Source organism: Heterodontus francisci, chromosome 1, assembly GCF_036365525.1.
Source record: "Heterodontus francisci isolate sHetFra1 chromosome 1, sHetFra1.hap1, whole genome shotgun sequence".
Lineage (NCBI taxonomy): Eukaryota > Metazoa > Chordata > Chondrichthyes > Heterodontiformes > Heterodontidae > Heterodontus > Heterodontus francisci.
The window spans coordinates 281,840,919-281,866,077 of record NC_090371.1 but is presented as its reverse complement, the minus strand read 5'-3'; the positions used below and the strand labels follow the sequence as shown (position 1 = coordinate 281,866,077).

The 25,159-nt window shown below is 44.6% G+C and overlaps 1 protein-coding gene across 1 annotated transcript in view; it reads left to right on the top strand.

Annotated features, from left to right (window-relative positions):
- Window positions 1–3,213: 3,213 nt before the first annotated feature.
- Window positions 3,214–25,159, top strand: part of LOC137377065 (alcohol dehydrogenase class-3) — a 32,747-nt gene continuing 10,801 nt past the window's right edge. Inside the window, exons 1-5 of the mRNA XM_068046303.1 lie at window positions 3,214–3,290; window positions 10,225–10,326; window positions 14,716–14,857; window positions 16,714–16,801; window positions 21,337–21,556. Coding sequence (XP_067902404.1) covers window positions 3,243–3,290; window positions 10,225–10,326; window positions 14,716–14,857; window positions 16,714–16,801; window positions 21,337–21,556 — 600 coding nt within the window. The 5' untranslated portion in view covers window positions 3,214–3,242. The remainder of the gene's footprint in view (window positions 3,291–10,224; window positions 10,327–14,715; window positions 14,858–16,713; window positions 16,802–21,336; window positions 21,557–25,159) is intronic.

Here is a 25,159-nt window from a genome sequence, read left to right as displayed (position 1 = left end):
AGTGGTGTGTGTTTACCAACTCAAGTGTCAGTTGGAGAATATTTGGTAGATAGTGATCAGATGATAAGGTTTAGATTGGCTATGAGAAAGGACAAAGAACAATCCAGAGTAAGAATAATTGACTGGTGGAAAGCCAATTTCAATGGGGTCAGAATGGATCTGGGGTGAATAAATTGGAATCAAAGGTTGGCAGGAAAAACTGTAACTGAACAATGGGCTACCTTTAAATAAGAGATAGTTTAGACACAGTCAAGGTATGTTCCCTAAAGGGGAAAGGTAGGGTAAACAAATCCAGAGCCCCCTGGATGACGAAAGACGTAGAGATTAAGATAAAGAATAAGAAATATGACAGATGTCAGGTGGATAATACAGGGGAGAACCAAGCTGAATATAAAAGTTTCAGAGGGGAAGTAAAAAAGTAAAAAAAGAGCATGAAAAGAGACTGGCAGCTAACATAAAAGGGAATCCCAAAGTCTTCTATAGGCATATAAATAATAAAAGGGTGGTAAAAGGGGGAGTGGGGCTGATTAGGGACCAAAAAGGGAATTTATGTATGGAGGTAGGAGGCATAGCTGTGGTATTAAATACATCTGTCTTTACCAAGGAAGAAGATGCCCCAGGTCATGGTGAAAGAGAAGTTAATTAATACACTAGAAGGATTTAAAATTGATAAGAAAGAGGTATTAGATACACTGTCTGTACTTAAAGTTGATAAGGCACCAGGACCAGTTGAGGTGCATCCAAAGATATTGAGGGAAGTGAGACTGAAAATTGCAGAGGCACTGGCCCTAATTTTCCAGTCTTCCTTAGACTTGGGGGTGGTGCCAGAGGACTGAAGAATTGCAAATGTTACACCCTTGTTCAGATGTTTTACAGACTGGAGTAAGGTTTGTATTGGAGTTCCTCAGGGGTCAATGTGGGACCCTTTTTATTTGTTTGGGGGATATGGGTATCGCTGGCTAGGCCAGCATTTATTGCCCATCCCTAATTGCCCTTGAGAAGGTAATGGTGAGCTGCCTTCTTGAACCGCTGAAGTCCTTGAGTTATAGCTACACCCACATTATCACTGTGCTAATCACATGGTGTAATCTACAGGAGAAAGTCACGTCTGGAGTCAACTCATGAGGCAAATCAAGGGAGGTCTATTTGGAGGAGTTATTAATTACTTCCCAGAATTGAAGTCTTGTATGCTTACACTGAATGCAGCATTGTGCAATGCTACATTCTCAGATAAGGCTCTAGCCTTTGGCCTCACTATATTCCAGAACTCACTGGATTCCAGGAGGTTCCCAGCAGGTTGGAAAACCGCTAATGTGATGCCCCTCCAAGAAGGGAGGGAGACAAAAAGCAGAAAACTATAGGCCAGTCAGCCTAACATCGGTCGTTGGGAAAATGCTAGAGTCCATTATTAAGGAAAAAATAGCAGGACATTTAGAAAAGCTTAATGCAATCAAACAGTCAGCATGGTTTTGTGAAAGGGAAATCATGTTTGACAAATTTGCTAGAGTTCTTTGAGGATATAACAAGCAGAGTTGATAAAGGGGAACCGGTAGATGTAGTGTATTTAGATTTCCAGAAGACATTCGATAAGGTGCCACATAAAAGATTATTGCACAAGATAGGAGCTCACGGTATTGGGGGTAATGTATTAGCATGGATTGAGGATTGGTTCATTCACAGAAGACAGAGAGTCGGAATTAATGGATCTTTTTCAGGTTGGAAAGACATAACTAGTGGAGTGCCACAAGGATCAGTCCTAGGGCCTCAATTATTTACTATCTATATTAATGACTTGGAGGAGGGGGCAGAGTGTAATATATCCAAATTTGCCAATGATACAAAAATAGGTGGGAGGGCATGTTGTGATGAGGACATAAGGAATCTGCAAGGGGATATAGATAGTTTGAGTGACTGGGCAAAACTTGGCAGATGGAGTTTAATGTAGGAAAGTGTGAGGTCATGCACTTTGGTAGGAAGAATCAAAAGGCTGACTATTATTTAAATGGAGAGAGACTTCAAAAAAGTGCAGCACAGAGGGATCTGGGTATTTTTGTGCATGAAACACAAAAAGTTAGCATGCAGGTGCAGCAAGTAATTAGGAAGGCAAATGGAATTTTGGCCTTTATTGCTAGGGAGTTAGAGTTTAAAAATAGGGAAGTCTTGTTACAACTGTACAGGGTGTTGGTGAGGCCACACCTGGCGCACTGTGTACAGTTTTGGTCCCCGTATTTAAGAAAGGATATACTGGCATTTGAGGCAGTTCAAAAGAGATTCACTAGGCTGATTCCTGGGGTGAAGGGGTTGACTTATCAAGAACGGCAAAACAGGTTAGGCCTTTATTCATTAGAGTTTAGAAGAATGAGGGGTGATCTTATTGAAACGTACAAGATTCTGAGGGGGCTTCACGGGGTAGATGTTGAGAAGATGTTTCCACTAGTGGGGGAATCTCGAACTAGGGGACGTAGTTACAGAATAAGGGGACACTCAGTTAAAACTGAGATATGAAGGAATTTCTTCTCTGAGGGTAGTGAATGTCTGGAATTCTCTACCCCGGAGAGTTGTGGAGGCTGGATCACTGAAAGTATTTAAAGAGGAGGTAGATAGATTTTTGAAATATTGGGGAGGTGAGGGCTATGAGGAGCTGGCACGAAAGAGGAGTTGAGGTCTGGGGCAGATCAGCCATGATCTTATTAAATGGCGGGGCAGGCTGAAGGGGCTGAATGGCCTACTCCTGCTCCTATTTCTTATGTTCTTATGTATAGATATGGCACTGTGAGATTCCGAAGTAATTCATATCTTCACTCAGCACTGGGCTAAAACAGGAGTGTGTGTTCAGCCTTCTTTGTGAAGTGCATGGCTGTGTAACAGTGTGTAACCTTTTCCCCATCTCCAATATCTTTATAACTAACAAACCAAAGTGCTCAAAGAAAATGAAATAAACACACTTTGTTTTAAAAGCCCCTGTGGTATTTTCCCCCTCCTGGATTGTTTTTATACAAATGACCAGGAGACTCCAGGTTAATCCGGGAGGGTTGGCAACACCCAATTGGAGTTGGGGGGGGGGGAAGAGGAGTGGGATCACGTGTTTGCCACCTCCCGTCGGAGCTCTTCCTCTGAAGACTGACGTCAGCACCCTGCCTGGATTAATCCAATCGTAGGACAAACAGCCATGATTGACGTCTAAACTGACCAATCCACATCGGCGCTAGCTCATTGCTGCTTTTTTCCGGCGCATTCTCTTTATGCAGCACCATTTCGGGACTGGAAGTATGTCGGGGACTGAGGGCAAGGTGAGAGTGCGAGTGGCTCAAATCCCAGCATCTCCGCTCAGAGGCATTGCGATTTTTAAGCTGCGCTATCTGTACTTTTCCATGTATACTTTAAATGCCTGTGAAGTGGTTTGGTTAGTTATTTCTGGGCGATTATTCCAGTCCTTTATGATGTTTGATCAGAAGCTGTTCAGATATGCTTGTGTGTGACATTAGAGAAGCACAGACCAGTTGGTGTTTCCCTCTTGCAGTGGGGCTGCTTGTTTAACATATAGTGGAAAATCAATAGCAACACCATGGTGAACTGCTTTACAACAGTGTGAGTATACTCAGCTGTACTTGTTGCAGTGAATGCCACTCCACTGAGCTCAGCAGAGATCTTGAGTTCACTCCCAGAACCGTGACAGGGTTCCCCTTGTCCTCACTTTTCATCCCACCAGCCTCCATATCCAAAGGATCATCCTCCGCCATTTTCGCCACCTCCAGCGTGATGCCACTACCAGTCGCATCTTCCCCTCCCTTCCCCTGTCAGCATTCCGAAGGGATCGTTCCCTCCGCGACACCCTGGTCCACTCCTCCATTACCCCCACCACCTCGTCCCCGTCCCAGGGCACCTTCCCTTGCAATCGCAGGAGGTGTAATACCTGTCCCTTTACCTCCTCTCTCCTCACTATCCCAGGCCCCAAACACTCCTTTCAGGTGAAGCAGCGATTTACTTGTACTTCTTTCAATGTAGTATACTGTATTCGCTGCTCACAGTGTGGTCTCCTCTACATTGGGGAGACCAAGCGCAGACTGGGTGACCGCTTTGCGGAACATCTCCGCTCAGTCCGCAAGCAGGACCCTGAGCTTCCGGTTGCTTGCCATTTCAACACTCCCCCCTGCTCTCATGCTCACATCTCTGTCCTGGGATTGCTGCAGTGTTCCAGTGAACATCAACGCAAGCTCGAGGAACAGCATCTCATCTACTGATTAGGCACACTACAGCCTGCCGGTCTGAACATTGAGTTCAATAATTTCAGAGCATGACAGCCCCCCACTTTACTTTCATTTTTAGTCAATTTTAGTTATTTTTTCTTCCTTTTTTTTGCATTCCTTTTTACATTTTTTACAATCTTTTTTTGCATTTATTTCATTTCATCTTAGTTTGTTCAGTTTGCTTACCCACTGTTTTTTTCAGGTTGTTTTTCTTCAGGTTTGCACTTGCTGATGTTCAATATTCAGTATATTCACACCTAATCTGTACTAATGCTTTGTCTTTCAACACACCATTAACATATTGTTTGCCTTTGCTCCGTGACCTTTTGGTCAGCTATGTGGCCTGGTCCAATCTGCACCTTCTCCTTTGTTATCTCTTGCCCAACCCCCACCTCACTTGTTTATAATCTGTGACTTTTCTAATATTTGTCAGTTCCGAAGAAGGGTCACTGACCCGAAACGTTAACTCTGCTTCTCTTTCCACAGATGCTGCCAGACCTGCTGAGTGAATCCAGCATTTCTTGTTTTTGTTTCAGATTTCCAGCATCCGCAGTATTTTGCTTTTATTCTTGAGTAGCAACCATGCTGCACGTCTTTGAACCATTTCCAGTTAGTTTACAAGCTTGGTAGGGGTCCCAATATACGGAAAATGGTCCGCATTTTCCAGGATCTCATCATTGATCTTGATTGACGGGATGGGGGAGGTGTTGTGCTGTGGGAGCTAGTTGGAAGAGGACCTTAGTTTTCCGAGTGTTTCGTGAACAACCCATTTTCTCGTGTTTCGGAGAAGGGATCAACAATGATCTGGAGCTGAGTTTCAGAGTGAGTGTACGTGCAAGCATTATCTGCATACTGAAGCTCGACGACTGAGGTTGGAGTGATTTTGGTTTTGGATTGAAGCAGTGTAGGTTGAACAGTCTCCCCTGTGTTCTGTAGATTATTTCCACGTCTGCAGGTAGTTTGATGGAGGTGAGATGTAGTGTTGCAGTGAGGAAAATGGAGAAGAGGGTTGATGCAATGACACAGCCTTGTTTGACCCCGTTCTTGACTGAGGTAGGGTCTGTGGTGGTTCCTTTGGTGAGGGTCACGGCTTGCATGTCATCGTGGAGTAGACAGAGGGTGACAAGGTTCTGGAGGGCAGCCAAATTTGAGCAGAATGCTCCATAAATCTCGCGGTTGACAGTCAAAGGCTTTTGTAAGGTTGAAAAAGGCCATGTAGAGTGGTTGACGTTGTTCTCTGCACTGTTCTTCAATTTGCTGTGCAGTGAAGATCATGTCTGTGGAGCCTTTCGATGGGTGAAAACCACATTGCAACTCTGGAAGGAGCTCCAGCCACTGGGAGGGAGTGATTGAGGAGGATCATTGCAAAAACCTTCCCTGTGGCAGACAGCAGGGAGATTCCTCTTGGCAAAGGCAGACATAGGCGATGAGGTTCATCATCGCCTCCAGTGTGCCAACTCAACCTTCACCGACTGAGGTAGAGTGTGTTTGAGAATCAGTATCTCAAACCCAAGACTAAGATCATGGTTTACCGGGCAGCAGTGATCCTTATGCTCTATATGCTTCAGAGACTTGTACAACCTACAGCTGGCACCTCAAAGCACTGAAGTACCACCAGAGGAGCCTCCACAAGATCCTCCAAATCCTGTGGCAAGAAAGGCAGTCCAACAGCAGCATCCTCTCCCAAGCCAACCTGCCCAGTATCGGGGCACTAATCACCCAAAACCAGCTCCACTTGGGACATATCGCTCACACCAGACTTCCGAAGCAGCTGTTGTACTCAGAACTTGGTCACGACAGGAGATTCCCAGGAGGACAGTGGAAATGCTTTAGAGATGTCCTGAAAGCATCCCTGGAGAGATCAGACATCACCGTTCACTCGTGGGAGTTCCTGGCTCGTGACCATCCTAGATGGAGAAAGCTCATTCGGGAAGGCATTGTACATCTTGAGGGACTTTGTTGGGAACATGTGGAGGCGAAGTCGAGACGTCAGAGGGAACACACAAACCTCCAAACTACTCATCTACCTGACCCTTCAAGCACCACCTGCCCCTCATGTGACAGAGTCTGCAGATCACCCATTGAACTTAACAGCCATCTTGGAACCCGTCGAACTGGAGTGGAGGCAAGTCATCCTTGATCCTGAAGGATTGCCCAAGGAGAAGGAAGGTAGGGTTTCCAGACTGTTGCTGCATACTCCAGTTTGGGACATAACAAAGATTCAGCAATCTTGAGTTTTTTGTCACATTTGGTTAGATTTCAGTTTTTGTGTCATTTACAGCATGGTTTATGTGGTGTATCCATGTCATATCACTTGATAGGACACCAAGATACAGGCTTTGCTTGACGGATGTAAAGTTAACTCCCATCATGCTATATGTGACGGTCCTAGGTTGTCTGCATCATGTTATATGCATGGTGTGGCATTTTGATGGGTTTTGATGGGTTGAAAGTGCGGCTGTTCCTAATTTGTATATTCGCATAAGACCATTCTCAATGCATCTAAGTCCTTCTGCAGCTGTGAGAAAAAATGCATTTATAAAGTGCTTTTCATGATCACCGGATGTCTCAAAGCATTTATACACAGCAGTCGGTATGCACACAGCAAGCTCCCACAAACAGCAACGTGGTAATGGCCAGATAATCCTGTTGTGATGTTGATTTAGGGATAAATATGAGCCAGGACACGAGGAATAATTGCTCTGCTCTTCTTCCTCGAAATATGGGACCTTTATATCCACCGGAGAAGGCAGATTGGATCTCTGTTTAACGTCTCATCCGAAAGACAGCACCTCTGACAGTGCAGCATTTCCTCTGTAGGGCCAGCCTTAATTTTTGTACTCAACGCCTGGAATGGGTCTTGAACCTGGAGACTCCAAACTGAGCCACAGCTGACACTATACTTGGTCTTCCAGCCCTCGAATGGGTCTGTACATGAGGCAGTTGTCTGCAAAGTGCAAATTGTGTTGGGGAGATAGAGCGTCTGAGAGTGCAGATTACTCTAACTTGTCCCGGGTAAGTGAGTGTAACCCTGCAGTGTAGCCATTAGGTGAGAGTAACAATTTAAGGTGCAACATTGTATCCTTGCAGAACCATTAGGAGAATTCCGCCTCCTCCAAGTGAAGGACAGTCAGTGAGTGAGTAGGTGCATTTAAGGGCTTTGAGGTGGGTGGCTGTTGTCACCCAGTCGGGGTTTAAAGGGGTACTGGGGGTTGGCTATTGTAAGTCAGGATTAAGCTCAGCCTATCTGACAGCACTCTTGCTGTGTGGGGCTGAGAGGTAAATCAAGGGTGAAACCAGAATTTTTTGCCAGTTTGATACCTCTCTTTAAAAGTAGAGCTTTATTTTTACAAGGCACAATTTAAGTGATGAAATATAGCAGAGAATGTCATTGGAAGAATTCCCAAGTTGGTTGAATATGTTCCGCACTTTTGTGCTCCATCTTCACAATGGGAGAGCATTACTGAAAGAACCTGCATTTATATAGCACCTTTCACCTCCTCAAGATGTCCCAAAGTGCTTCACAGCTGATGAATTGGTTTTGAAGTATAGTCACTTGTTGGATCCCATAAGTTGCACAAAGAGAGACGAAGTCCGACTGTAGCTTTAAGAAACTTTATTGCAGTACTTAAGTTTTCTGAAGATGTAACAATTAACAATAAACTGAACTAAACTGCACTAACCTAAAACTAAAAGCAACACACACACTGAACTAACCTAAAACTAACCCTGAACTAAGCCCCCTTTCGCGCCAAATCAAGCCTTATTATAGTTATTCATACAAATCAGTAACACCTACTCTTTGTTCCAAATTGGTCTACAAACTTTTGCAGTTTCTTGGTGTTGGGGTCTGATTGGGGTACTGCCTTGTCAATTTGTTTTAACTTCTTACCCCAGTTTCCCATCCCCTTATCTCCTTGTGAACCGTTAGGCTGATTATGGTACAATAGGCTACTATGAAGCAGTCTGCAGCTGTCCCGTTAGTTTCTGCTTGTTAGTCTACTTCTACTGATAAGCTGCCCCTGAAGCCCTGAGGTTAGTTTGTTAGTAGGCTATACTTAATTGATTAGTTCACTTTAAATGTCCCCAATAGTTCTGTTCCCACATCACTGTTAATGGGAGTAGACATGGCAGCCAGTTTGTAAACAGCAGAGTCCAAAAATAAGCAAATGAAGGCAGTTAATCAGTGACTATTGGATCTGGTATTAGTAATAGGTCACCTGGAGAACTCTCCCATCTGCTTTTGATTAATGCCATGGGATTTTTATATCTGAGCAACTAAAGCTGGCCTGCCTGAAGTCTAGTCTGAAAGATGGGATCCCTAACAATTTAGAGAGAGGCAGGAAAAGACCAGGGTTTTATTACCAGGGAGCAGTGCCATAAGTCTCTCTTCCTCTCTGTCTGTCTGATTATCTAAGTATAGGACAAACTACTTTCAATAGAACCTCTAAGTAATTATAAGAAAGTAGTTTTGAAAGTCTCCTAGTTTAAACCTGCAAAGTATGCTCTAATTACTCTTATCATTCCCACTGTCACGTGTGGAGCTCTCATTTTGGACTTTATAATTTGGCACATTGTCCATTCCGTTGCGTCAACAGCAGGAGAATTGTCTGTCAGAATGCCAGGAAATCTACAAGATTTAATCAAAATTAATCATTAAAAATTAGTATTTCCCCCCCCCCCCCCCCCCCAATAAGTAGGAGATTGCATCATGTTGAAAGTACTTAGGATCACAGGAGGCCATTTGGCCCACTGTGCCTGTGCTGGCTCTTCGAAAGAGCTGTCCAATTAGTCCCACTGACCTGTTTCCCCTTAGCCCTGTAAATTTTGCCTTTATACTGCGCAAGACTCATTTGGAGGTTGAATATCTTGGCATCTCTTGAATACTTTGATTTTCTTTAGGACAGAGCAAGCATTTAAGTATTAGCAAGGCTGAGGCCCCTTCAAAGCTCGTCAAATATTCAGAGTCCATCCTTGAGGGGATGAGAGGGCTGTCCTTTGAGGAGAGATTGTGTTAATGGGCCTCTATTCTTTGGACTTTAGAAGAATGAGGTGATCTAATTGAAAAATATAAAATTCTTCAAAGGGCTTGGCGGGGTAGATGCTGAGGGGCTGTCTCCCCCGGATAGATAACTAAGGTTGTATTCCCTGGAATTTGGTCGAAGTTTTCAAGATAATGAGGGGAACTGATAGAGATAGATGGAAATGGTAACTGCTGGTTAGAGACATAGACCTGGCTCTAATTTTTAGGCTTTCAGGATTGAAGTTGGGAAATGCTCCTACACGTGTAGAATTTTGGAATTCTCTTCCACAAACACCAAAGTTGAAGCTGGGTCAATTGCTAATTCCAAACCTGAGATAGATTGATAGATTTTTGTTAACCAAAGATATTGAAGGATATGGAGCAGACGTGGGTCAATGGAGTTGGGCCACAGATTAGTCATTGAACGGCAGAACAGGCTTAAGGTGTTGAATGGTCTCCTCCTGTCCTATGTTTCCTGTAACACTTGGTCCATGTGAGCTCCTGGACTGGTTTCGATTGGCAAAGGTTTTCCTTAATGCCCTTACCAAACAAAAAAAAAATCTATCAATCAGAGTTTTGAAATTTTCTCAGCAGGTCTGGCAGCATCTGTGGAAAGAGAAGCAGAGTTAACCCTTCTTTGGGTCACTGACCCGAAACGTTAACTCTGCTTCTCTTTCCACAGATGCTGCCAGACCTGCTGAGTGATTCCAGCATTTCTTGTTTTTGTTTCAGATTTCCAGCATCCGCAGTATTTTGCTTTTATTTTGAAATTTTCTATTCATTCCCAGCCTCAATAGCCTTTCTTGGAAACAGGAGTTCCAGATTTCCAGTCCCCTTTGTGTGAAGAAGTGCTTTCTGACATTACTGCTGAATGGCCTGGCTCTGATTTGAAGGTGATGTCCCCCTGCACCTTCAATAGCTGCTGTTGTTAACTGAAACTTTCTGTTTTAACAGGTTATCAAATGTAAAGCTGCTGTTGCTTGGGAGGCTGGAAAACCTCTTTGCATTGAGGAAGTGGAAGTTGCACCTCCAAAAGCCCATGAAGTTCGAATTAAGGTACAGAGTAAAATGTGACCATTGTCAACTTCATTTCAAACTTTTTGTAAAAGCAATTTTTGGCTAATCTGTATATTTTTTTGTAAGTTCCATTTCCAACTTTAGAGAACTAGAATAATACCCTCCGCTTTCATGCACTGACAGTATTATGGTAACTATAATTAGAGGCATTCTGATCGTTGCAAATACAAGGAGAATTTTCCACACATCATTGTTGCAAACTGGAATGTGTTGCCGAAGAGCATGCTGGAAGTGGCTTCAATAATTTTCAAAAGGGGAATTGATATATACACTGTAATTGGTACAAGACCAAAATACTGCACATGCAAGAAATCTGCAATTAAAAACAGAAAATGCTGGAAACACTTAGCCAGGTCTGGCAGCATCTGTGGAGAGAGAAACAGAGTTAATGTTTCAGGTCAGTGACCTTTCGTCAGTTCTGACTGACAAATCCTATAGGGAATTCAGGAGAACCTTCTTTGCTCAGAGAGTGTGGAACGTGCTACCACGTGGAGTGGTTCAGGCAAATAGAATGGATTCATTTAAAGGGAAGCCGGATAAACACGAGGGAGAAAGGACTGGACGATTATGTTGTGAGGGTGAGACGAAGTAGGGTGGGAGGAGGCTTATTTGGAGCATAAACGCTGGCATAGACCAGTTGGGTCGAATGGCCTGATTCTTTGCTGTAAATTCAAGGGGGGACGGTGGCGTAATGTCACTGGGTTAGTAATCAAGAGGCCCAGGCTAATGCCCTGGGGGCCACGGGTTCAAATCCCATCACGGGAGCTGGTGGAATTTAAATTCAATTAATTTTTTAAAAAATTTGAAATGAAAGCTCGTCTCAGTTTCATCAATTGTCATAAAAACCCATCTGGTTCACCAATCCTTTAGGGAAGGAAATCTGCAGTCCTGACCTGGTCTGATCTACATGTGACTCCAGACCCACAGCAATATTGTTGACTCTTAACTGCCCTCTGAAATGGCCTAACAAGCCACTGAGTTGTCAAGGGCAATTAGGGATAGGCAACAAATGCCGGGCTGCCAACGATGCCCACATCCCATGAAAGAATAAAATAAACAATGTAATATTATTTGTTTTCATTCTTCTAGTTAGAATGATACATTGGTTTTATGTGTGTAACTGAGGAAACAAATTGCTCAAATTGTCTTAGAATTAGAACATTACAGCGCAGTACAGGCCCTTCGGCCCTGGATGTTGCGCAGACCTGTGAAACCATCTGACCTACACTATTCCATTTTCATCCATATGTCTATCCAATGACCACTTAAATGCCCTTAAAGTTGGCGAGTCTACTACTGTTGCAGGCAGGGCGTTCCACGCCCCTACTACTCTCTGAGTAAAGAAACTACCTCTGTCATCTGTCCTATATCTATCACCCCTCAACTTAAAGCTATGTCCCCTCGTGTTTGCCATCACCATCCGAGGAAAAAGACTCTCACTATCCACCCTATCTAACCCTCTGATTATCTTATATGTCTCTATTAAGTCACCTCTCCTCCTCCTTCTCTCCAACGAAAACAACCTCAAGTCCCTCAGCCTTTCCTCGTAAGACCTTCCCTCCATACCAGGCAACATCCTAGTAAATCTCCTCTGCATCCTTTCCAAAGCTTCCACATCCTTCCTATAATGCGGTGACCAGAACTGCACGCAATACTCCAGGTGCGGTCTCACCAGAGTTTTGTACAGCTGCAGCATGACCTCGTGGCTCTGAAACTCGATCCCCCTACTAATAAAAGCTAACACACCATATGCCTTCTTAACAGCCCTATTAACCTGGGTAGCAACTTTCAGGGATTTATGCACCTGGACACCAAGATCTCTCTGTTCATCTACACTACCAAGAATCTTCCCATTAGCCCAGTACTCTGCATTCCTGTTACTCCTTCCAAAGTGAATCACCTCACACTTTTCCGCATTAAACTCCATTTGCCATCTCTCAGCCCAGCTCTGCAGCCTATCTATGTCCCTCTGTACCCTACAACATCCTTCGGCACTATCCACAACTCCACCGACCTTAGTGTCATCCGCAAATTTACTAACCCACCCTTCTACACCCTCTTCCAGGTCATTTATAAAAATGACAAACAGCAGTGGCCCCAAAACAGATCCTTGCGGTACACCACTAGTAACTAAACTCCAGGATGAACATTTGCCATCAACCACCACCCTCTGTCTTCTTTCAGCTAGCCAATTTCTGATCCAAAGCTCTAAATCACCTTCAACCCCATACTTCCGTATTTTCTGCAATAGCCTACCATGGGGAACCTTATCAAACGCCTTACTGAAATCCATATACACCACATCCACTGCTTTACCCTCATCCACCTGTTTGGTCACCTTCTCGAAAAACTCAATAAGGTTTGTGAGGCACGACCTACCCGTCACAAAACCGTGCTGACTATCGCTAATGAACTTATTCTTTTCAAGATGATTATAAATCCTGTCTCTTATAACCTTTTCCAACATTTTACCCACAACCGAAGTAAGGCTCACAGGTCTATAATTACCAGGGCTGTCTCTACTCCCCTTCTTGATCAAGGGGACAACATTTGCTATCCTCCAGTCTTCCGGCACTATTCCTGTCGACAATGACGACATAAAGATCAAGGACAAAGGCTCTGCAATCTCCTCCCTAGCTTCCCAGAGAATCCTAGGATAAATCCCATCTGGCCCAGGGGACTTATCTATTTTCACACTTTCCAAAATTGCTAACACCTCCTCCTTGTGAACCTCAATCCCATCTAGCCTAGTAGCCTGAATCTCAGTATTCTCCTCGACAACATTTTCTTTCTCTACTGTAAATACTGACGCAAAATATTCATTTAACACTTCCCCTACCTCCTCTGATTCCACACACAACTTCCCACTACTATCCTTGATTGGCCCTAATCTAACTCTAGTCATTCTTTTATTCCTGATATACCTATAGAAAGCCTTAGGGTTTTCCCTGATCCTATCCGCCAATGACTTCTTGTGTCCTCTCCTTGCTCTTCTTAGCTCTCCCTTTAGATCCTTCCTGGCTGGCTTGTAACTCTCAAGCGCCCTAACTGAGCCTTCACGTCTCATCCTAACATAAGCCGCCTTCTTTCTCTTGACAAGCGCTTCAACTTCTTTAGTAAACCACGGCTCCCTCGCTCGACAACTTCCTCCCTGCCTCACAGGTACATACTTATCAAGGACACGAAGTAGCTGCTCCTTGAATAAGCTGCACATTTCGATTGTTCCCATCTCCTGCAGTTTCCTTCCCCATCCTACGCATCCTAAATCTTGCCTAATCGCATCATAATTTCCTTTTCCCCAGCTATAATTCTTGCCCTGCGGTATATATCTGTCCCTGCCCATCGCTAAGGTAAACCTAACCGAATTGTGATCACTATCACCAAAGTGCTCACCTACATCTAAATCTAACACCTGGCCGGGTTCATTACCCAGTACCAAATCCAATGTAGCATCGCCCCTGGTTGGCCTGTCTACATACTGTGTCAGAAAACCCTCCTGCACACACTGGACAAAAACTGACCCATCTAAAGTACTCGAACTATAGTATTTCCAGTCGATATTTGGAAAGTTAAAGTCCCCCATAACAACTACCCTGTTACTCTCGCCCCTGTCGAGAATCATCTTCGCTATCCTTTCCTCTACATCTCTGGAACTATTTGGAGGTCTATAAAAGACTCCCAACAGGGTGACCTCACCTCTCCTGTTTCTAACCTCGGCCCATACTACCTCAGTAGACGAGTCCTCAAACGTCCTTTCTGTCGCTGGTATACTCTCCTTGATTAACAATGCCACACCCCCCCCTCTTTTACCATCTTCTCTGTTCTTACTGAAACATCTAAATCCCGGAACCTGCAACATCCATTCCTGCCCCTGCTCTACCCATGTCTCCGAAATGGCCACTACATCGAGATCCCAGGTACCAACCCATGCTGCAAGCTCACCCACCTTATTCCGGATGCTCCTGGCGTTGAAGTAGACTCACTTGTAAAATGTGAGCATTTCTTCTTATTCGTTCATGGGATGTGAGCGTCACTGACAAGACCAGCATTTATTACTCATCCCTAATTGCCCTTGAGAAGGTGGTGGTGAGCTGCCTTCTTGAATCGCAGCAGTCTATGTGGTGTAGGTACAACCACAATGCTGCTGTTAGGGAGATCCAGAATTTTGACCCAGTGATAGTGAAGGGACGGCGAGGAACGGCGATATAGTTCCAAGTCCGGATGGTGTGTGACTTGGAGGAGAACTTGCAGGTGGTGGTGTTCCCATGTGTCTGCTGCCCTTGTCCTTCTAGGTAGTGAAGGAAACATTGTGAAAGGTTAATGTGCTTTTTCTTTTGGTCTAACCAAGTTATGGTGTTTGCCTGCCAGATTATTGCCACTGGTGTCTGCCACACTGATGCCTACACTCTGAGTGGTTCAGATTCAGAGGGAGTGTTCCCGGTTATCCTTGGACATGAAGGAGCTGGCGTAGTGGAGAGTGTTGGCGAGGGAGTGACCTGTGTCAAACCAGGTAAAGGAATGATTGTAAATTAAGACTTCCCATAAAATGATCTACTCCCTAAAAACAGTGAGTATAAGTTCATAAATGCATTTAATTTCCTTCAGTCTGCTGTTGCAAACCTTGGAATACTGTGAGGGTGCTGTGGAGATGGAAATTATAACTTGAATTCTTCCGTTAGGAATTTTTCGCTCTTAATTAAGTAGCATTAGGCTAAATTGTTTGGAGAGAGCAGTTATGTGATGCCAAGGTCAACATTTCAGTTGATATTTCCATAACATCTTTCACAATCACCGGATGTCCCAAAGTGTTTTACAGCCAATGAAGTACTTGGAGTCACTGTTATAATGCAGGAAATACAACTGCCAATTTGCACACAGCAAGCTCCCACAAACAGCAATGTGATAATGAACCAGATAAATAATGTGGATTTTTTTTTTTGCGATGGTGGTTGAGGGATAAATATTGACCAGGACACTGGAATAATTCCCCTGCTCTTCTTTGAATTAGTGCCATGGGATCTTGCATCCACCTGAGCAGGCAGGTGGGGCCTAGGTTTAAGAGGTTTAGTCCAAAAGACAGCAACCTCTGACAATGCAGCACTCTCTCAGTACTGCACTGGAGTGTCAGCGTTGATTTTTGTGCTCAAGTCTCTGGAGTTTGACTTGAACCCAGAACCTTGTGATTCAGAGGTGAGAGTGCTATCAACTGAGCCACAGCTGACAATGATTGGTATTCAAATTTTGCTCCCAATAATGTACACAAAAAAAATCCAGCCCCACCCACGTCCTAGCCCTGCTTCATCCACGGATTTAGCCATATTCCAACAGGAAGGTGGATCCAACTGGATGGTGAGGTATAGAATCTGTCCATTATACCTGCGCCGACTCTTTGGAAGAGCTATCCAATTAGTCCCACTCCCCTGCTCGCTCTTCACAGCCTTTCAAATTATTTATTTCCAAGTATTTATCCAATTCTGTTTTCAAAGTAACTATTGAATTTGCTTCCACTGCCCTTTCAGGCAGCACATCCTAGATCACAACAACTCACTGCATAGTGTGGAGTTTGCAAGTTCTCCCTGTGACCGCGTGGGTTTCCGCCGGGTGCTCCGGTTTCCTCCCACAGCCAAAGACTTGCAGGTTGATAGGTAAATTGGCCATTGTAAATTGCCCCTAGTGTAGGTAGGTGGTAGGGAATATGGGATTATTGTAGGGTTAGTATAAATGGGTGGTTGTTGGTCGGCACAGTCTCGGTGGGCCGAAGGGCCTGTTTCAGTGCTGTATCTCTAAAATATAAAAAAAAAATAAAACATTGTCTCCCCAATTACCTTTAAGGCTGTGTCCTCTCATTGCCAACTCTCCTGCCAATGGAAAATATAATTACTTCGTCGAAAATCTTCATGGTTTTCAACACTGCCATTAAATCTCCCTTTAACCTTCTCTGCTCTAATGAGTCCCTCATACACCATCCAAGTATCCACTGAGTGCAGAGGCCTGGGATCAGGTAACCTGCCCAATGGATGAGGGATGTCAGGGTGGTGGGTCAAGGGCGGAAACCTCATTATTAGCTTGTCACATCTCGGGCACAAGTGGTTTGAAAACAGTTAGTTAGGGTAGGTCAGTTGAAAATTTTTAAACTGAGATTGATAGATTTTTATTAGGCAAATGTATAAAGTGTTACAGAACCAAAGTGGGTTGGTGAAGTTAAGATGCAGATCAGCCATGATCTAATTCAATGGTGGAATAGGCTCGAGGGGCTGAATGGCCTCCTGTTCCTATTTTCCTTACACTCCTGAGACATGATGGGGAATACAAAGTATTTGGGTTTGGGTTTGGGTTTGTCTAATTGAATGTTTTCCTGGTTAAAAGGGGATCGAGTGATTCCACTTTACATCCCGCAATGTGGGGAATGCAAGTTTTGCCTGAATCCCAAGACCAATCTCTGCCAGAAGATCAGGTAGCGTTTTATTGTTTTGTGCTCTTTTACTCGTAAGAATTAAATGCCTTTATGTTGTCTTGGTTTAATTAAGTGGTTTTCAAATGTTTCTGCAGAAGGAACAGCTTTTGGATATTGGCACATTCCCCCGAGGACACCCTGTAAATGTTGACACGTTTCTGGTATCCGCCCCTTCGCTTTTGAAAAAACCAGCTACCCAATAGAAAACCACAGAATTTACAGCACCGAAACGGGCCATTTGTCTAACTGGTCTATTCTAGTGTTTATGTTCCACATGAGCTGCCTCCAGTTTCCTTTACCTCATCCACCCTATCAGCTTATCCCTGTATTCCTTTCCACCTCATGTACCTATCTAGCTTTCCCTTGGATGTATCTTGGATATATCCATCTTAAATGGGAGACTCCTTATTTTTAAACTGTGCCCCCTAGTTCTAGATTCCCTCTGGGTTGTGGGGGGAATATCCTCTCAGCATCTACCCTGTCAAACCCCCTCAGAATCTGATATGTTTCAATAAGGTCAGCTCCCATTCTTCTAAACTCCAATGAGTATAGGCCCAACTTGCTCAGCATTTCCTCATAAGACAAACCCCTCATCCCAGGGATCAGCCTAGTGAGCCTTCTCTGAATTGCTTCTAATACAAGTATGCCCCTCCTAAGTAAGGTGACCAAAACTGTACACAGTACTCCAGGTGCGGTCTTACCAACACCCTGTACAGTCGTAGTAAGACTTCTCTACTTGTATACTCCATCCCCCTTGCAATAAAGGTCAACATTCCATTTGCCTTCCTAATCACTTGCTGTACCTGCATGCTGACTTTTTGTGATTCATGTACAAGGACACCCAGATCCCTCTGTACCACAGCATTCCACAGTCTCTCTCCATTTAAATAATATTCTGCTTTTCTGTTTTTTCTGCCAAAGTGGACAACCTCACATTTTCCCACATATTTCTCTATCTAGCAAATTTTTGCCCATTCACTTAACCTATTTATATCCATTTGCAGACACTTTGTATCCTCCTCACAACTTGCTTTCCATCCTATCTACGTATCATCAGCAAATTTGGCTACAATACAGTCAGTCCCTTCATCCAAGTTATTAATATAGATCGTAAATAGTTGAGGCCCCAGCACTGATCCCTGTGGCATTCCATTAATTACAGTTTGCCATCCTGAAAATGACCCATTTATCCCAACTCTCTGTTTCCTGTCAGTTAGCCAGTGCTCGATCCATGCTGATATGTTACCCCCAACACCATGAGCTCTTGGATTGTAACCTTTTATGTGGTGCCTTATCGAATGCCTTTTGGAAATCCAAATACACTACATCTTCCGGTACCCCTTTATCCACCCTGCTTGTTACATCCTCAAAGAACTCTAATTACTTTGTCAAACACGATTTCCCTTTCACAAAACCATGTTGACTACTGTGATTTTCTAAATGTCCTGCGACTACCTCTTTTTAATAATGGATTTTAGCATTTTCCCAACGACAGCCGTTAGGCTAACTGGCCTATAGTTTCCGGCTTTCTGTCTCCCTTCTTTCTTGAACAGAGGTGTTACATTTGAAGTTTTGCAATCTGCTGGGACCTTTCCAGAATCTAGGGAATTTTGGAAGATTACAACTGATGTATCCACAATCTCTGCAGCCACTTCCTTTTAAGACACTTGGATGCAGGCCGTCAGGTCTAGGGGACTTGTCAGCCTTTAATCCCATTAGTATTCCCATTATATTTTCTCTAGTGATGGGGAGGAACGTAAAACAATCACTTTCTTTAGCCTCCTGATTTTTACTATCCTTGGGATGCTTTTTGTGTTTTCTACTGTGAAGACCGATACAAAATACTTGTTCAAAGCCTCTGCCATTCCCTCATTTCCCAATTTTAATTCTGCAGTCTCACCTATGGGACTAATGCTCACTTTAGCTATTCTTTTCCTTTTTATATGTATGGAAAAGCTTTTACTGTCTGTTTATATATTTCTTGCTAGTTTGCGTCTGCTTGCAATGAATTTGGCCTAACCATCAGCCTCAAGAAAACGAACATCATGGGGCAGGACGTCAGAAATGCTCCATCCATCAATATTGGCGACCACGCTCTGGAAGTGGTTCAAGAGTTCACCTACCTAGGCTCAACTATCACCAGTAACCTGTCTCTAGATGCAGAAATCAACAAGCGCATGGGTAAGGCTTCCACTGCTATGTTCAGATTGGCCAAGAGAGTGTGGGAAAATGGCGCACTGACACGGAACACAAAAGTCCGAGTGTATCAGGCCTGTGTCCTCAGTACCTTGCTCTACGGCAGCGAGGCCTGGACAACGTATGCCAGCCAAGAGCGACGTCTCAATTCATTCCATCTTCGCTGCCTTCGGAGAATACTTGGCATCAGGTGGCAGGACTATATCTCCAACACAGAAGTCCTTGAAGCGGCCAACATCCCCAGCTTATACACACTACTGAGTCAGCGGCGCTTGAGATGGCTTGGCCATGTGAGCCGCATGGAAGATGGCAGGATCCCCAAAGACACATTGTACAGCGAGCTCGCCACTGGTATCAGACCCACCGGCCGTCCATGTCTCCGTTATAAAGACGTCTGCAAACGCGACATGAAATCGTGTGACATTGATCACAAGTCGTGGGAGTCAGTTGCCAGCATTCGCCAGAGCTGGCGGGCAGCCATAAAGACAGGGCTAAATTGTGGCGAGTCGAAGAGACTTAGTAGTTGGCAGGAAAAAAGACAGAGGCGCAAGGGGAGAGCCAACTGTGCAACAGCCCCAACAAACAAATTTCTCTGCAGCACCTGTGGAAGAGCCTGTCACTCCAGAATTGGCCTTTATAGCCACTCCAGGCGCTGCTTCACAAACCACTGACCACCTCCAGGCGCGTATCCATTGTCTCTCGAGATAAGGAGGCCCAAAAGAAGAAAAAAAGAACTCTCCTATTCCAATTTCTCCCTCTTTATTTATTTTTTACTTATCCTTTGCTGGTTTCTAAAATTTTCCCAATCTTATGGCCTAACACTAATCTCTGCAGCATTGTACACCTTTTCATTCAATTTGATACCATCCTTAACTTCCTTAGTTAGCCATGGATGGTGCATCTTCTCCTAGAGTTTCTCTTCATCTATGGAATATATCTTTGTTGAGATGCCTTCAGCTGCCAAGGTCCTGAATTCTGGAATTTCCTCCCTAAACCTCTCAATACAAAAGCAAAATACTGTGGATGCTGGAAATTTGAAACAAAAACAGAAAATGCTGGAAATACTCAGCAGGTCAGGCAGCATCTGTGGCTAGAGAAAAACAGAGCTAACGTCACAGACCTGAAATGTTGGCTGGAACTTTAGACCCCCGCAGAAGCAGGATGGGGAGGTACAACTGAATGGGGGGGGTGCCGTTCCCATTGCCTTCCCGCCCTGCTGCAATTTTACGAGCGGCGGTCGGGGTAACAAATGGCTCACTCGCTCCAGGTCACTTATACCCCTTAAGTGGCCAGCTAATTGCCACTTAAGGACCTCTTCCTGCTGCCGCTGGTATAATACCAGTGACGGATGTGCATTTCACCAGCTGAATAGGCCGCCTAGTAAAGTCTGGCAGCTTCCTTGTGGGCTGGGGTGAAGCCCACCTGAACGGGCACCCTGTGCCCCACAGAAGGCCCCCGCCCCTCCCCCACAGCACAAGCTGCCCCTGCTGGAGCACCTTTCCTCCTGCCCTCACCTGACTCCTCCCCCTCACCCCTGACACCGGGGCCCAGCTGATTGTCCCCGACGAGGCGCCCTGTGCTTACCTTTATTCCGGGGCCCTCTTCATTGTATCTTCTCTCGCTGGGTGCAGTCCCAGCAGTGGCCACCGCTCCCAATGGCATTGCTGGGACTGAAGAGCTGCCAGATCGCTGATTGGTTGGCAGCTCGTGGAGGCGGGACCTCGTGCCTCAGAAGGGTGGATTCCCGCCCGAGGCCAATTAAGGGCCTGGGCCACGACTGATCTCGCCTTCCTTCCAGGCTTGACGGAGACGGGCTTGCCTTGACGTTTTGGCCGGTGGGCGGGGCCTTCGCCCTGGCGTAAAATTCCAGCCGTTAACTCTGTTTTTCTCTCCATAGATGCTGTCTGACTGGTTGAGTATTTCCAGCATTTTCTGTTTTTGTCTCTCTTACGATGCTTATTAAAACCTCCCTCTTTGACCAAGCTTTTGTTCATCTGTCCTAATATCTCCTTGCGTAGCTCCACCTCATACTGTGTTTGATCAGTCCTGCGAAGTGCCCTGGGACGTTATACTACATTAAAGGTGGCATATAAATTCAGGTGATTGTTGTATAGATTCTCTAAGGGAAGGCTGTGCATTTGTAACGTGCCTGCCTGATCCTGGAGAAGTTTTTAAAAGGAAATTTAGATTTGAAAAAAGAAAAGCCAGTTTTGAAGAATAAGCAAGAGGGATTTCTCCAAACTTGCGAGTAACTTGCTTGCGTGGATTGTGAAAGTGACATGTTTGCTGAGAGGTCCAAGGCTTCGTAGTAGAGTTATTAATAATCTGTATCATCTTAGGGTGACTCAGGGCCAGGGTCTGATGCCTGATAAGAGCAGCAGATTCACCTGCAAAGGCCACCAGCTTTACCACTACATGGGGACCAGCACCTTCTCTGAATACACGGTTGTTGCAGACATTTCGCTGGCTAAAATCGATGACGCAGCTCCCCTGGATAAAGTGTGCCTACTGGGCTGTGGTATTTCCACTGGCTATGGTGCAGTTGTCAATACAGCCAAGGTAGGAAATAGGTTACTTTTCTCCTTTTTAAAAAAATTTAATGTTTTAAATCTTACCCATCCATGTTTTTCTCTGAAGAGGTGTTGTATAGAATTAGACCATTTGACCTCATTGTTCCATGCACTGTTTATGCTCTACACGTGTTCCCTCCCATCCTACATCATCTCACCCTATCAGCTTATCCTTCTATTCCTTTGTCCCTTACGATTATCTAGCTTCTCCTTAAAAAGATCTATGGTATTTCCTTCAACTGCTCCTTTTACGGTAGCAAATTCTACAGTCTAACCACTCTCTGGATAAAGATGTTTCTCCTGAAATTCTTACTGTATTTATTCTTGAACAGTGCTGAGGGAGTGCTGCACTGTCTGAGGTGTTGGCTTTCAGATGAGAAGTGGAACCGAGTTCGCTCTGCTCTCTCCCGTGGATGTAAATTATCTCATGCCACTATTTTGAAGAAGAGCAGGGGAGTTATCACGGTGTCCTGGCCAATCAACATTACTAAAAACAGATGATCTGGTCATTATCACATTGCTCTTTGTGGGAGCTTGCTGTGTGCAAATTGGCTGCTGTGTTTCCTACATTACAACAGTGACTACATTTCAAAAGGACTTCACTGGATGTAAAGTGCTTTGGGGGCGTCCTGAGGTCATGAAAGGTGCTATATAAATGCAGCTTTTTTTCTTTTTTGTGAGAACATTAAATTTACCTTTGCACAAGCTGCAGTAAAAGCACTTTCTCTGGCTCCAGATGATGGTTCCACCTGTTTGAGGGTAAATCAACATCTGACATGTGGGAGTCTTTCAAACGTCAGTTGATTAGAATCCAGGACCAGCATGTTCCTGTGAGGAAGAAGGATAAGTTTGGCAAGTTTCGGGAACCTTGGATAACATGGGATATTGTGAGCCTAGTCAAAAAGAAAACGGAAACATTCGTAAGGGCTGGAAGGCTAAGAACAGATGAATCCCTTGAGGAATATAAAGACAGTAGGAAGGAACTTGAGCAAGGAGACAGGAGGGATAAAAGGGGTCATGAAAAGTCATTAGCAAACAGGATTAAGGAAAATCCCAAGGCTTTTTACACGTATATAAAGAGCAAGAGGGTAACCAGGGAAAGGGTTGGCCCACTCAAGGACAGAGGAGGGAATCTATGTGTGGAGCCAGAGGAAATGGGCGAGGTACTAAATGAGTACTTTGCATCAGTATTCACCAAAGAGAAGGACTTGGTGGATGATGAGTTTAGGGAAGGGAGTGTAGATAGTCTGAGTCATGTCGTTATCAAAAAGGAGGAGGTGTTGGGCGTCTTGCAAAGCATTAAGGTAGATAAGTCCCCAGGGCCTGATGGGATCTCCACCAGAATACTGAGGGAGGCAAGGGTAGAAATTGCCAGGGCCTTGACAGAAATCTTTGTATCCTCATGGCTACAGATGAGGTCCCAGAGGACTGGAGAATAGCCAATGTTGTTCCTTTGTTTAAGAAGGGTAGCAAGGATAATCCAGGAAATTATAGGCCGGTGAGCCTTACGTCAGTGGTAGGGAAATTATTAGAGAGGATTCTTCGGGACAGGATTTACTCCCATTTGGAAACAAACAAACTTATTAGCGAGAGGCCGCATGGTTTTGTGAAGGGGAGGTCGTGTCTCACTAACTTGATTGAGTTTTTTGAGGAAGTGACGAAGATGATTGTTAAAGGAAGGGCAGTGGATGTTGTCTATATGGACTTCAGTAAAGCCTTTGACAAGGTCCCTCATGGCAGACTGGTACAAAAGGTGAAGTCACACAGGATCAGAGGTGAGATGGCAAGATGGATACAGAACTGGCTCAGTCATAGAAGACAGAGAGTATCAGTGGAAGGGTGTTTTTCTGAATGGAGGGCTGTGACTAGTGGTGTTCCGCAGGGATCAGTGCTTGGACGTTTGCTCTTTGTAGTATATATAAATGATTTGGAGGAAAATGTAGCTGGTATGATTAGTAAGTTTGCGGACGACACAAAGGTTGCTGGAGTTGCGGATAATGATGAGGATTGTCAGAGGATACAGCAGGATATAGATCGGTTGGAGACTTGGGCGGAGAAATGGCAGATGGAGTTTAATCCGGACAAATGTGAGGTAATGCATTTTGGAAGGTCTAATGCAGGTGGGAAGTATACAGTAAATGGCAGAACCCTTAGGAGTATTGACAGGCAGAGAGATCTGGGTGTACAGGTCCACAGGTCACTGAAAGTGGCAACGCAGGTGGATAAGGTAGTCAAGAAGGCATACGGCATGCTTGCCTTCATCGGTCGGGGCATAGAGTATAAAAATTGGCAAGTCCTGCTGCAGCTGTACAGAACTTTAGTGAGGCCACACTTAGAATATTGCGTGCAATTCTGGTCGCCACACTACCAGAAGGACATTAGCTATGAGGAGAGGTTGGATAAACTCGGATTGTTTTCACTGGAACGACGGAGGTGGAGGGGCGACATGATGGAGGTTTCCAAAGTTATGAGCGGCATGGACAGAGTGGATAGTCAGAAGCTTTTTCCCAGGGTGGAAGAGTCAGTTACTAGGGGACATAGATTTAAGGTGCGAGGGGCAAAGTTTAGAGGGGATGTGCGAGGCAAGTTCTTTACACAGAAGGTGGTGAGTGCCTGGAACTTGCTGCCGGGGGAGGTGGTGGAAGCAGGTACGATAGCGACGTTTAAGAGGCATCTTGACAAATATATGAATAGGATGGGAATAGAGGGATACGGACCCCGGAAGTGCAGAAGGTTTTAGTTTAGGCAGGCATCAAGATCAGCGCAGGCCTGGAAGGCCGAATGCCCTGTTCCTGTGCTGTACTGTTCTTTGTTCTTGTTGACAGACGTGGTGTGCATGAACTGATGGTCTAAAGTCCAAATTCATCTTTGTTTGCTCCAATTCCACTTGGGAGTGTAGATTTGTTTAGTAAAAAGGGCAGCTTTAACTGGAAACTCAGACTGCAGTACTGTAGTTTAATTCACATTCCTTTTCATAGCCTATTTACTTTGTGTAACAATCCAAGATTAGTTTTTTTCTTGATAAATTGAAAAGCTTCGATGAAAAGTCAGCTATAGCTCAGTGGGTAGCACTCTCTCACCTTTTGAGTCACCAAGCCATGGGTTTAAGTCCCACTCCAGACAATTAACCACAAAATCTAGGCAGACATTCCCAGTGCAGTACTGAGTGAGTGCTACATTGATTGAGCTGCTGTTTTTCAGATGCAAAATTAAACTGAGTCCCCACCTGCCCTCTCGCGTGGCACTATTTTAAAGACCAGGAGAGTTTTCCCTGGTGTCCTTACCGATATTTATCCCCCAACCAATGTCACCTTAACAAAAACACAAAAAAGCAGATTAGCTGGTCATTATCACTTTGCTGTTTGTGGAACCTTTGCTGTTGTTACGATCAAGGTGGGAGGGGTACACTGTTAATTCAGTCCCACCTTTCCACAGGTCACAGCATATCAATACATTTTCCCACTTACTGAAGCAGCCAATTCGATACTCTATTTGTTCCCAGAATAAAGCACACCAACCAGGTTTCTTTAATCAACAACAAAACTATCCGTTTGTTATCAAATCAAGTCTTAGCCAATAATGAAGTAAATAT